Below are 13,605 nucleotides of genomic sequence, written 5' to 3' on the forward strand. Positions count from 1 at the left end.
AGGACTATCTCCACACTGCCAGTGACTCTGAACAGCCAATGGAGCCAGATATTCCTGCCCTAATATTAAAGGTTCCCATACCAGCTGCCAGGGTTCCTGGACATGTCCCGCCATCTCTCCCATAGTCACAGGAGCAGAGGTGATGAGGAGCCAAGCAGAAGCTTCAGCACCAACACCAAAGTGCCCCACTAGCTGCATGTGAAGCTACTCAGGAGGAAGAAAGGAATCACTTGTCTGGATAAGGGCTTGGCCAAGAGCCAGGAAGGGGTGGAGCCTCCATTTCCCACTCATGAGCTGCTTCCTTAATGAAACAACAGCTCTCATCCAACAGTTCACCTTCAGAACCTGGGGAAATGGACAGTTGAACACAGCTTTTCATTCTTTTTCATATATAGGAATATAAAAATGGCAAAGCAGGGTCTTCTGCATCAGTATTCTGTTTGCTGTGAGGGTCACTTACACATTGCCAAAATAGAAGAAAGGCATTGCCAGAAAAAGAAGGAGGGCAGAGATTTGCATAAATAGAATATATGCATTGCCAAAAAAAAGAGGACAAAGGAGGACAGAGATTTGCATAAAATTTGCATTTGCTAATGTGCAAATTTAGAAATAATTACTATAATTTGAATAGAAATGAGATGATAAATCTGTGTTGTTAAGAACATAGGAAGAGCTGTGCTGGAGGCAGACCAAGGGCCTATCTAGTCTTAGCATCCTGTTTCTCACAGTGGCCAACAAGAGGTCTATGGGAAGCCTCTGGGCAAGACAACAGGACTCCAGACCCCAGCAACAGGTATTCAGAGGCATGCTGCTTCTGATTCTGGAGGCAATACAAGGACATCATGACTGGTAGCCACTGGTAGCCTTGTCCTCCACAAATTTTTGATGAAGGAGCACTCAGGCATGTGAACCCTTGACCCACCTGCCACCTGCAGTGACATACCACCCAAATACAGATTTTCCTCTTCATAAGCTGTTTGAAATAAAAATAAAAACAGCTTATGAAACAGATGTCATTCAGTTGTCAAATTTACTTTAATAATCTCCTGAGGACTAGAAATTTACTTAGAATTAAAAGATGGCATTTACTTCCCTCAAGAAAATCAGCAGAACCTTCATAAATACCCTGAAGACTGCATGCTCCATATTTTTGCCTGAACTGGAAGAGGCAAAATCCCTCATAAATATTCTCTCAGAACTGCTGGCTGAAATCAGTCATGGTGTTAATGACTTAAGTTAGGAATTTCTGGCTCTTTGCCTCAGAGAGAAGAGAGCACTTCCAGATATCATTGCTTCATTTATCACAGACTTCCATATCGTTCTGAATTGGAGCGCATGCCCTATTCTGGCTCAATGTCCTTCAGCTCACTAGACTATTTTATGTAAGCTAGCACTGGCCTCTCAGTGCCCTTGTCAGGCTGAAATTGTAAAGCTGCCTTTTTCTTCCTCTTCCTCTTCCTCTTCCTGCAGTTGCTCCCTACTATGCACAAGCTCCTCTAAGAGAACCATTTCCTTCCAAGGATACGACACCGACGAATGCTCACTATGTGACCGCTACTTTGCAATCTGGACACTGGATCTAAATTTTCAAGGTTGCCTTCAGATGACCCGTTTGTTCAGCATTCATCCTGATTTGTTTGCACAAAGTTTGCAGGGCGGTTAGATGACGTCGACTATTTATTGAGCATTCGGCCTGATTTATTTGTAGAGAGGTTATAAGATGTTGCATCAACACAAACTTTCCAGTGCATTTTCCCATCACAGAACAAGTCCACTAATTTGTGAAAGTGTTTTCTGTGTGCGCAAAACCCTTCTGAGCGTTTTAGTATATAATGCATCCTTGATAGCGTAACTATGAAAGCCAGTTTGTTTCTGTACTAGCAAAAGGGGATGAGATCAGAGGACTCCAACCAGATTGATGGTATGGTTCCTTCTGACTTGAGCTGATCTTGAAGCAACCCAGGTCAGCGGAAACACTTCACACTTCCATTAGCTGATGACTTGGAAGCAAGCAGCATGTTTCCATGCGTTCAGTGTCAGCCTGCAAGGTCAGCCGGACTTAGGTCACTTGAGGCGCTTTCAGTGGACAAAAGTCAATGCAAGTGGAACAGTCCCCACACTCTTGGTTAAGCTGCTGGAAGGACATTCTGTCAAACATTTGTCCTTCTGTTGCCTGTTTTGCTGCTAGAGATATAATTACAGTAAACAACCTTTCTTCCCTACTACTTTATCCATCCAGATCAATATTTGTATGAATGTTGATGAGGATATTTGGTAGGTTCCAGATTTGCATGCAAAGAGAGTTAAGATCCCTATTCTTGTGTGAAACAAATAGCTAGGTTGAAAAGGCTAACCTCAAAATACAGAAATGAATTATCTGCAACCCTGAGAGGAGTGGTTTGGAGCCCAATTTTGTGCAATTTATTAAATTATCCTTGTATCGTGTAAACCCAAATTTACAGAGAAAAGCATTGAGATTGGTGTTGTTTGAGAGTAGAGTCATGTGGACTACACAAATTAAATGGGAATGCAAATAGCTGCAAATACACAGTAAAGTCATACCTCATGTTACGTTTGCTTCAGGTTGAGCATTTTCAGGTTGCATCCTGCGGCGATCCGGAAGTACCGGAAAGGGTTACTTCCGGGTTTCGCTGCTCGCACATGTGCAGATGTACAAAATGACGTCACGCGTATGCACAGAAGCAGTGAATCGCGACCCGCGCAGACATTGGTTGCGTTCCTTTCAGGTTGTGAACGGGCCTCCAGAACGGATCCCATTCGCAACCAGAGGTACCACTGTAAATTCCAGTGTGGATGAGCCCTATATCATTTGCAACTTTCTTATCACATTCTTGGATTACTGCCTCTCTTTTAAAGCAAAAAGGATAGCAGCAATCAAAATACAACATATAACGTTCAGCACCCAGGATTAACATAATATATCATGGGTAAGAAGGGTTTCCTTTCTGACAGATAAATGACCCCCCAGAACTGCTTTTCATGTATATGCAATTTTATATCATTTTATCTTGTTTAGAGCTTTCAAATTTTGTAATTGGTGTTTTTGCCTTGGCACTGGTCAGGCGTGTGTGGTGCACATACACCCACAATAAAACAACTTGTACTTGTATGCCACTCAACTGTAAATAAAACCCTGTGTGTGTGTGTCATTAAAATAGTTAATTAAGGTCAAGGTTAAATCAAGGTGTGTGGTTTTTTTTTAAAAAAAATCAATATATGAATAAAAACAACTGCTAAAAATATATATTATAAACTAAAATTACAGATTAAAATGCACCTTAGCTTTATGGGTTATATTCAACACTCAACACAGTATGACCTATTTATTATTAATATTAATATGCCTTTTCTCCTGGGTGGGACTGAAGCAAAAATATTTTGGGGCAAATGTAGAGAGAACCAAGGGTTCTTTATCTCCACAGAGAAAAAAAGCCAGTTCTTCTGCACATTCTCTCCAAGATATTACTGCTTTGCACACGTCTTTGTAGCATAACCTTGTAACATGTGAACTCAGAAGTAAGTCCTACTGTGTTGAGTGCTGTTTACTTCCAAGTAAGTGCAGACAGGGCTGCAGCCTTAATCTGGCTTTGGCTGTGAATAAGGAATTGCAGGATTGTTATTCAAGAAATAATAACCCAACTGATGTAGTAGATGCAGAAACACTATTTTGGTATCTCCTGCTTGTGTGACAATGTCTGTGTGCATTCAAGGCATCCTTGCCATTCCTATATAACTGTCAGAACAAGCAACACCTTATTGCCTTGCTGTCTTTTTGACTTTGGACTCATCCACACTTCCCCTTGTCCCTCCTCTTTCCCCATGGAAAACCTGCAGTTTAGCACTGAATTACAACAAACGTCATCCAGGTTTTCTGCAGAATGATGCCTGTCCTGATTCAACAGTAAAAAGCAGATTTCCTGTGGAAAACGGGGAGGGGGGGGCAAATGAAAAACCTCTCAGACCATGCTTGGATGAGCCCTTCCTTTAAAGCCTAGGAGTTACTCACCCTTATTATAGTACAATGAAATGCCTTGCATGCTCATTTTATTGTTCCCGGGGAGGGGAGATAGTCCTTCACTATTACAGTGGTACCTCGGGTTAAGTACTTAATTTGTTCCGGAGGTCCGTTCTTAATCTGAAACTGTTCTTAACCTGAAGCACCACTTTAGCCAATGGGGCCTCCAGCTGCCGCCGCACCACCGGACAACGATTTCTGTTCTCATCCTGAAGCAAAGTTCTTAACCCGAGGTAATATTTCTGGGTTAGCGGAGTCTGTAACCTGAAGCGTCTGTAACCTGAAGCGTCTGTAACCCGAGGTACCACTATATTGCTAAGGGAATGGCAGTCTTGTGTGGCCATCTGGTTCTGTCAACAGGTAAACAGAAGAGACTTACTTCTGTTGGGTCGTTAGTTAGCAGCAATTGCTCTCTTATGGCACAACATCTACACAGATATTGGTGAAGGAAGTCTCCTGGCCTGCGATTTCCTTCCCTCGGAATCAGCCAGAGAATGACACACACCACCATTACAAACTTCGTCCCTAATTCCTGCAGCTGCTTTACATACTTGCCTGGCTAAACACCGAGTTTGCCTACTATGAGCTGCTGAGTCACTGCTGAGGCTGGGTTGCCTCTGGGAGAATATCCAGAGCCTTGGCAAATCCCTTTCTGCATCAATCTGTCTGACTAAGCCTTTGTTCTAACCCAGTATGAATCAAGATCGGAGAGGGAATCCCAGCACGCTCTTCTAATATCCCTGAGCTCTTTATGAAAATAGGCCAGAACTGACACTCTTCGCCACCTAGACAGAGAGCTGAGGTGAATCACAGGCTTCAACAATTATGCAAGCAAATCACCGCCAGTGAAGAAGAACAAAAATATCTCTGGGCTTGGAGAGAGACGAGGCTGGATGATTCAACAACGTGCAGGAGCTGCCTTATTATCTATGATTTACAGGCTAGGAGGAGTTTTGCTGTTGTTGAAAGGATGGTTTAATATTGAGCTAGGGATCTATCAGAGGAAAACTCAAGAATTTTTGAATCAACCTGTGTATGATTTATATGCTTTCTTCATAATTAGAGACCAGAGACAGCACTTCCTCCTGGGTAGCCTGTGATCAGTGGAAGCCTCGCAAGATGTTTTAGTGGTACCATGCCTGAGTTTTGGAAGCTCTGCAGCTCTATGGGATCAAACTGAAACCAAAGAAGGCCATAGCTCACTGCTGGGACATCTGCCTTGCATGCTAAATGTCCTAAGTTCAATTCCCAGCATCTCCACATACGACTGGGAGAGATTCCACCTGAAATCCTATAGAGCTGCTGTCACTGAGTGCAGACAATACTGTGGTAGATGGACGATGGTCTGACTCAGTTTGAGGCAGCTTCCTATTGTGGCAGCTTCCAAGAGCTAGCCATGCTGCTGATGAAGCAGACGGGAGCCCACAAATGTTTATGCTGCAATAAATCTGTCCTTAAGGTGCCACAAGACTCCTTCTTGTTTTATGGATTTGGACATCCTAGCAGCTTGCCATCAATAGCAAAATGGCGGGGTCTAAAAGCCACTGCTGCACGACAGCTTCCCAGTCTGTTGACGTGCGTTCCCAGGGCTATACTAAGTGTTGATTTCGTACAGCAGTGGAAAAGCCAAAGCACAGAGAACATATGGAAAGAGTCCCTCATTAAAACGGTTCAACTATCAGAAGGGACAGTGAAGAAAACTGGCTAGCCTCCCTATGAGGGCTGCCAAGGATGAAAGGTTAAGCATCATACTCCTCAGAGCATGTGCAGTTCACAGTCCTTGGGAGTGCATCAAAGCACTTCTGAATTCTTTAGATAACTTCATGCCTTATGGGTAGTCAGTACCAGATTACGTTCAATCTTCTGCGATTTGGTTGCTCACAGGCGAGTTAGACCACATTGTGAAATCATCTCTGAACTAGAAGAAGAAGAAGAGTTTGGATTTGATATCCCGCCTTTCACTCCCCTTCAGGAGTCTCAAAGCGGCTAACATTCTCCTTTCCCTTCCTCCCCCACAACAAACACTCTGTGAGGTGAGGGGGGCTGAGATACTTCAAAGAAGTGTGACTAGCCCAAGGTCACCCAGCAGCTGCATGTGGAGGAGCGGAGACGTGAACCCGGTTCCCCAGATTACAAGACTACCGCTCTTAACCACTACACCACACTAGCTCTCTACAAAGTTTTGTAAAACACTTTGTAGTTTTGTAGCAAACTACAAAGTGTTTTGCCAACTTTACCCTCTTCCCCTTATTGCTTTGCCAGAATCCTCATCGTTAAGACTACCGAGCCTAGGCTTACAAGTCTACTGGGAGCACAGAGAGGGGTGGCATGTAGCGAGAGCATAAAGTCTCAGAGGAAACCCCCAGCCCTCCCCAGCCCTGTTTCCCTGGTCTGCTCACATGGTGGAGTTTGGATACTGCACCCAGCCCACCTCCTTGTACGCGGCAGTCACGTGAGTGCAGATGAGGCTCTTCATCTTGGCCCAGGCTCTCTGGACCTCTGGGGAGGTGAATTCATTGGCGTAGTCTTCGGCAAGCACTTCCAGTATGACACCAATGAGAATCTGAGAGGAGAAGAAGTGGCAGTAATAGGTTAAGAAAGAGCCCCCCATATTTCCCCCTAACAAGAAACTTGTGTCTATCTTTGTTGTGTCTCCCTGCCAGCGCAATTCCAATTTCTTTATTGGGGTCTATGCTGTCCTTCCATATGCTGCTGACCAGGGCATCTTACCACATTTTAATTTCTTGTTTGCTTCTTATTTGTTTCGCTGATAATGTGTTTATTTATTAATTGCCTTCCGCACGCACATTGCAAAGCGATGCACAAAATATAATAAAATGAGCAAATAGATCGTTCTGGCTCACTTCCATTCTGCCTCTCAAATACCTCCCACCTTGATACCTCAAGTGAATTCATCTTAATCTATGTATACATCCATGTATACAAAGTGGAAGGAACCACCTCTGTAGAGGAAAGCAGGACAGTTCAAAACTAGCACAACTGGCATGAAAATAAGAATTTAGTGTCCAAAGTCCATGAGAACATTTAAAAAGGAAATAGCTCCTGAGCGTTAGTGGAGAGAAACCTTAATCAAATGCTGATGACCACAGAACATAATTATAAATTTCTTCCATGATTGGAACTAGAATGGAATTTTGGAACCCCAAAAGAGTTCGAACAACAAACTGGGACTATCCCAAATTCCTATTCTTCTGAGAACCCACAACAGACTGTATCAGTGAATTTGTCTCAGTTGTTTTTGATTTGTATCTTCAGATGCAGTGTTGCACTATCTGAGTCCTATTTTTATGTTTCTTCTACAAGTGTTTTTCTTCAGTTTTTATGTTTATATTTAATTATTGAATTTATTGCATTTTTCTGTACGTATACCTTTATTGAGACATGCTCTTTGCAATACAAGTATTTCTATAAATACATTTCCCCTGCCTATTTGCCAGAATTTTATATAGGCCACATCTGCACAGCAGTTTAATGTGCATTCAGAGCTCACTTGTGCCTGTATGCTTTTTCCTGGAGTTCACATGATATGGTCTCCAGCAGCTGGCATTCAAAAGCATTATTCCTCTAGCTGTGGAAGCAGAGCAGAGCCAACGTGGCTAGTAGCCACTGATGACCTTCTCCTTCATGAATAATAATAATAATAATAATAAATTTTATTTATACCACCCCCCCAGCCAAAGGGCAGCTAACACCAGTAAAATTACAATGGAAACATAATAGGGGGGGGGGGACAAACAAAAAAAAACCAATTTAAAATACCAGTTAAAATACAATTTAAAAATCAGCCTCATTTTAAAAGTAGGCCATAAATCAAAACCATAAAGGGAGGGAAGACATAAGGGTCTCAACATCTTTTTTTAAAGCCATCACGGCCTCCTGTGGGAGTGGGCTTCATTGTTTAAGTATCCACTTTATTTTTCAATTTTTATTTATCAGTTTTGTGCGAATTTGATCCTTTGCAAACAGATGTATTTAATTTAAGAACAAAAAAGGTGTGTGTGTGGGGGGAATCATTAGCTAGCCAGAATCATAGCTGTCAACTTTTCCCCCTTTTTAAGGGAAATTCCCTTATTCCGAATAGGATTCCTCGCAAGAAAAGGGAAAAGTTGACAGCTATGGCCAAAATGGGCAACTGGCACAGAATCGCTGCTTTTTATCTGCCCTAATTGAAGTATTTCCCTGTTATCCATGAATGAACAAAGACTTGGCTTTCTCTTTACCTTAAAGTAGAATGGTTCGACTTTGTGCTTGACAGCATGCGCCTTGCCCACCAAGGCTAGAACGGAGGAGACCTTTTCTGAGTCGTAGATGTTCTCCACCACACTATTAATAGCCCCCATGACCCGCATGCCGTGTTTACGCAGCTGCGGACTCCTCTCCATCTCTAGCGGGTCCTCCATGTGCTTGAATTGGCTGAAGTACTGCTTGGCAGATGGGAAGTTGACAAAAAACCTGCACGGCACAGTTAAGAAGAGAACGAAAATGGGAAAGCTAAGTCAACCTAAGAGATATATGTTGAGTGTAATTGGCCCCCGTCTGCACTATATGCTTAAAGCAGTATCATATCCGTTTAAACCGTCATGGCTTCCCCTCAAAGAATCCCAGGAACTGTTGTCTATTAATGGGACTACCTGCATACCAGGGCAGTGCTGGTGCTGAACTCTCATTTTTTTAAAATTATATATATATATATCCCGTATTTTTTGCTCTATAGGACACACCCGACAATAAGACACACCTAGTTTTAGAGGGGGAGAACAAGGGGGGGGGAAAATCTCCATTTCTCCTGCCGCTTCGCTGAAAGGGCACTGCGCAGAGAGGGAAAGCTGTGCAGTGCCTCTCCAGCGAAGCGAAGCCAGGAGAGCAAGAGGGATCGGTGCGCACCGACCCCCTTGCTCTCCTAGCTTCAGGGATAGCCACCCGAAGCCTCTGGAGCACAGCTCCGGGACCTCCCGCTGCGCTCCGGAGGCTTCGCATTGCTTTCGCTGAAGCCATGGAGCCTGCATTCACTCAACAAGATGCACACACATTTCCTCTTAATTTGTGGAGGGGGAAAAGTGAGTCTTTGGACGCGTCTTTTTTGGAGGGGGAAAAGTGCAAAAAATACAGTATTTCAAAAAGACATATAGCAGAAATTTCAATGCATATCACTTATTTCATTAACTTTTAGAACAAAGAAAAAGAGAACAAAAAAGAGGAAAACATATACATGGGCTTGTAACATCAAAATAAACAGAAACATTTAGCTCAATTTATCTCTCTCTTTGTGTATGTCTGTCTACTCCAGGGGTCGGCAACCTGCGGCTCCGGAGCCGCATGCGGCTCTTTAACGCCTTTGCCGCGGCTCCGGCAAGCCTCGCGCCCCAAGCCTCGCGCGCCCGACGGGAGCTCCTGCCGGGCGCGCAAGGCATGCAGACACTCGCCCGAAGCACGGGGAGCCCTCCGGAGGGCTCCCTGTGCTTCGGGCAACAGGCTGCCGCCCCAAGCCTCGCGCGCCCGACGGGAGCTCCTGCCGGGCGCGCAAGGCTTGCAGACACTCGCCCGAAGCACGGGGAGCCCTCCGGAGGGCTCCCTGTGCTTCGGGCGGCAGGCTGCTGCCCCAAGCCTCGCGCGCCCGACGGGAGCTCCTGCCGGGCGCGCAAGGCTTGCACACACTCGCCCGAAGCACGGGGAGCCCTCCGGAGGGCTCCCTGTGCTTCGGGCGGCAGGCTGCCGCCCCAAGCCTCGCGCGCCCGACGGGAGCTCCTGCCGGGCGCGCAAGGCTTGCAGACACTCGCCCGAAGCACGGGGAGCCCTCCGGAGGGCTCCGCGTGCTTCGGGCGGCAGGCTGCCGCCCCAAGCCTCGCGCGCCCGACGGGAGCTCCTGCCGGGCGCGCAAGGCTTGCACACACTCGCCCGAAGCACGGGGAGCCCTCCGGAGGGCTCCCTGTGCTTCGGGCGGCAGGCTGCTGCCCCAAGCCTCGCGCGCCCGACGGGAGCTCCTGCCGGGCGCGCAAGGCTTGCACACACTCGCCCGAAGCACGGGGAGCCCTCCGGAGGGCTCCCTGTGCTTCGGGCGGCAGGCTGCCGCCCCAAGCCTCGCGCGCCCGACGGGAGCTCCTGCCGGGCGCGCAAGGCTTGCAGACACTCGCCCGAAGCACGGGGAGCCCTCCGGAGGGCTCCGCGTGCTTCGGGCGGCAGGCTGCCGCCCCAAGCCTCGCGCGCCCGACGGGAGCTCCTGCCGGGCGCGCAAGGCTTGCACACACTCGCCCGAAGCACGGGGAGCCCTCCGGAGGGCTCCCTGTGCTTCGGGCAACAGGCTGCCGCCCCAAGCCTCGCGCGCCCGACGGGAGCTCCTGCCGGGCGCGCAAGGCTTGCACACACTCGCCCGAAGCACGGGGAGCCCTCCGGAGGGCTCCGCGTGCTTCGGGCAACAGGCTGCCGCCCCAAGCCTCGCGCGCCTGGCGGGAGCTCCCGCCAGGCGCGCAAGGCTTGCGGACACTCGCTGGGGCTGCAGGCTGCTGCCCACAAGCCTTGTGAGCCTGTGGGAACTCCCGCCGGGCTTGCAAGGCTTGCGGATAGCTTCCTGAAGCCTGGAGAGCGAGAGGGGTCGGTGCGCACCGATGCCTCTCGCTCTCCAGGCTTCAGCAAAAGCCTGCATTCGCACCATAGGACGCACACAGATTTCCCCTTCATTTTTGGAGTGGAAAAGTGCGTCCTATGGAGCGAAAAATACGGTATATAGCATGTCTTTGTTGCTGGCTGATTTGCTGCTATTGCTTTGCAATTTGCAGCTACTGTTTTGAAGGGGAGTGAAGAACACACACTCAAAAAAAGGTAACTTGTTAATATAACGTTTATTTCTATGAGGAGGAGTAATTCTGAGGGGTCAAACAAAAAATAATTAAAAAGTGTCAAAAAAGTTATTTTTATAATGACGAGGATAACATTGGGCTAAGAAACAATGTATGCAGTGTTATATTTGTTTTAAATGTCGCAATGGTTTTGCGGCTCCCAGTTGTTGTTTTTTCTTCGGAAACAGGTCCAAGTGGCTCTTTTTGTCTTAAAGGTTGCAGACCCCTGGTCTACTCCATAGAGAGACTTAGAATATAATTGACATAACCAAGGGAAGCAGTTATGAGTAATTCTATATAAATAAATGATGTACTGGGATACAATTTTTATTTAAATCACTTATCGTATGATTAATAAATGGCTACCTCAACAGCAGCTTTACTTCTTTGTACTTTTAAGTGATATGTGTCATCCCCCCCCCCGATACCGCTATAAATAAAAGCTTTTTATACTGTTCATCTAGAGTCCGATTATGTGCATCCTTCCAATTCTGGGTAATAACCAAGCATGCAGCAACAAACATGAAAACAACTAAGCCCTTTGGGCATAAATTACATGTTTGGTCAGAAGATATAGAAAAGAAACACATCCCAGGTTCATAAGGGACACCAGGCCCCCAAATAATATTCATTTCTCATAAAAGCCATTTCTAGTATTTCGCCATCGGGGTAAAACCACCATAGGTGCAGAACTCTGTAGAAATATAACCTGATTTTGAGGCCAGTAGGAGTCAGGTAAAAAGAGACTTCAATAGGTGTTTTTAGAGACTCCTAAGAGTCGCAGGTGGCACTGTGCGACTGGACCTAACAGTCAGGGGTCCTTTTATCTTTACCTTTAAGAGTCATCTAACTCAAAGACTAACTCAGTCGCAAGTGTGTGTTCATGTGTGCATAATTATTTCTACTGCCATTACATGAGATAAAAAGTTATAACAAACAAATTAGCATTATGACCCTTGTCCCATCCTTCTTCCAGAGGGTCCAAAGTCTTATTTTATTTATTATATGACTCTGGGCTTTCTGGAAATGGCATCTGACTCTTTATAGCTGCTTTACATAACACTATTTGGGTATATTTTTAGTGTGTTTTATCAAGCACTTGTTGCACATAGCAGAGTTATAGTCGCTGTAAGTCTGAAGGCAGTAAGTATGCAAAATTGCCCAGGATAAAGCATGAAAGAACCACAGCTCAGTAGATATTTAATCACATATTGGCAACTTTGGTTTGCACACTTAAAGTTGATTGGGAGGTTTTGTGCAACAAACCTGCTTCCCCGAAAGACTGGACTTGTTGCGATAAGGGAATTGATGGGGAAATGTGTTTGAAAGTGTGGGAGAGCACTGGCTTCGATGCAAAGTCCTCCCCACACAAACAAATCAAGAGGGAAACTCAATAAGCAGGTCACATTGAAGTGCCTATCGCCTAACCATCTAATCACAATCAATGCTGAATAAACAGGTCTCCTCTGGAGGAGCCCTGTGTGTTGCATAGGTAGGCAACCCAGGAAATGTTAACCACTTGTCCCCTGAAACCTTCACTGTTTGCACATCAAACACTTGCCTCAGCTCATTTCAGCCTGGCACAGACTGAAACAGATGTCTACACAGGCCACGCATCTCCCTTCCAATGTCACCTCAGCTCTCTGAGATCCTGGCTCACTGCTCCAGCCCCCTTGTACACACACAACACTACCGAGAAGCAGACTCATTCCCCCTTTTCTTCTGCTTTTCCCACTTGGCTGAATCTCACGCAGGAGGTTGCCAGGAAAACCGTGTGAAGCCGCGAATGGAATAACCATCGTCCTTGCTGCCTTCCCTAGACATCTGGGATTTATCAGCCAGCCTAAAATAGGTTTTGATGTGTGAAGAGTGTGTGGCAACAAAAAAAAAGAAAGAAAAAGTCTAGAGGGGGGTGGGGAGGAGGAAGTCATTTGTAAGATGAAACAGAAAGGGAACCACTTCTTTTCCATCTTCTTTTCCCTCTTGTGTTCTCTTTAGCCTTTCTCAAATTAAATCCAAATGCCAAGTCTACCAAGTTTGCTTTTGACAGGGAAATGGGCGCATGCGTTAAGGGTCTGTTTACTCTTGGGCTGCTTTTAAACTCCCAGGTGCTTCTACGTGGGGGCAAAGTGCTCAGTACAAGCCTGCCCAGTAAACTGCCTGGGAGACTTTGGTCAACAGGCGGTCTAGAAAAAAATTACCAATTAATCATATCCTGCAAGCAAGGACTCCAGTTCGACAGCCTACCTCAGTTCCCTCAGGGAGCTAGACAACCCTGATTCGGAACCCTCAGAGTTGGCCATTATTCAGGGGAAACAGGTAACCAAGCAATACAGGCAGACTCCTTCACAAAATGAATGCCTAATTTATACCTTTCTGAGAACCAAAAGGGCATTAAAAGCATGAGCAATGGGTGGGAAGGAGAAGGGGCCACTAGGGGCGCATCGGAAGATGGCTGACAATAACATCTCTCCGACCCGCACAGGGTAATTAGGAGGCTGTGATGGGAGTAAATAGCCTCCCTACCCCCCCCAAGTTTGTGTGGGTGGGCTGCCCTTGCCTGCTGTGCCCTATACCACCCCCAAATTTGTGGGGGTGGGGGCACTAGGCAGAATGCCCTTGTGCGGATTTTGGCGCTCCTGGACGCTGTCTCTGATCCGTGCCTCTAGGTGCAATAACTTCAAAAGAAACAATTAGGAGGAAGCGAATGCACAT

At 46.2% G+C, this 13,605-nt stretch overlaps 1 protein-coding gene across 3 annotated transcripts in view; it reads right to left on the bottom strand.

Annotated features, from left to right (window-relative positions):
* The window catches only part of CYGB (cytoglobin), a 55,539-nt gene that overhangs the window by 20,607 nt on the left and 21,327 nt on the right, over nt 1-13,605 (bottom strand). For 2 of the 3 annotated variants that reach the window (XM_083725969.1, XM_083725968.1), the window contains exons 2-3: nt 8,278-8,509; nt 6,436-6,599 (exon numbers count right to left, since the gene is read on the bottom strand). In XM_083725969.1, the coding sequence (XP_083582095.1) occupies nt 6,436-6,599; nt 8,278-8,509 (396 nt within the window). The remainder of the gene's footprint in view (nt 1-6,435; nt 6,600-8,277; nt 8,510-13,605) is intronic. The other variant, XM_083725970.1, reaches the window with a different exon arrangement.

The sequence above is a fragment of the Podarcis gaigeae genome (assembly GCF_964106915.1).
Source record: "Podarcis gaigeae genome assembly, chromosome: 2".
Classification (NCBI taxonomy): domain Eukaryota; kingdom Metazoa; phylum Chordata; class Lepidosauria; order Squamata; family Lacertidae; genus Podarcis; species Podarcis gaigeae.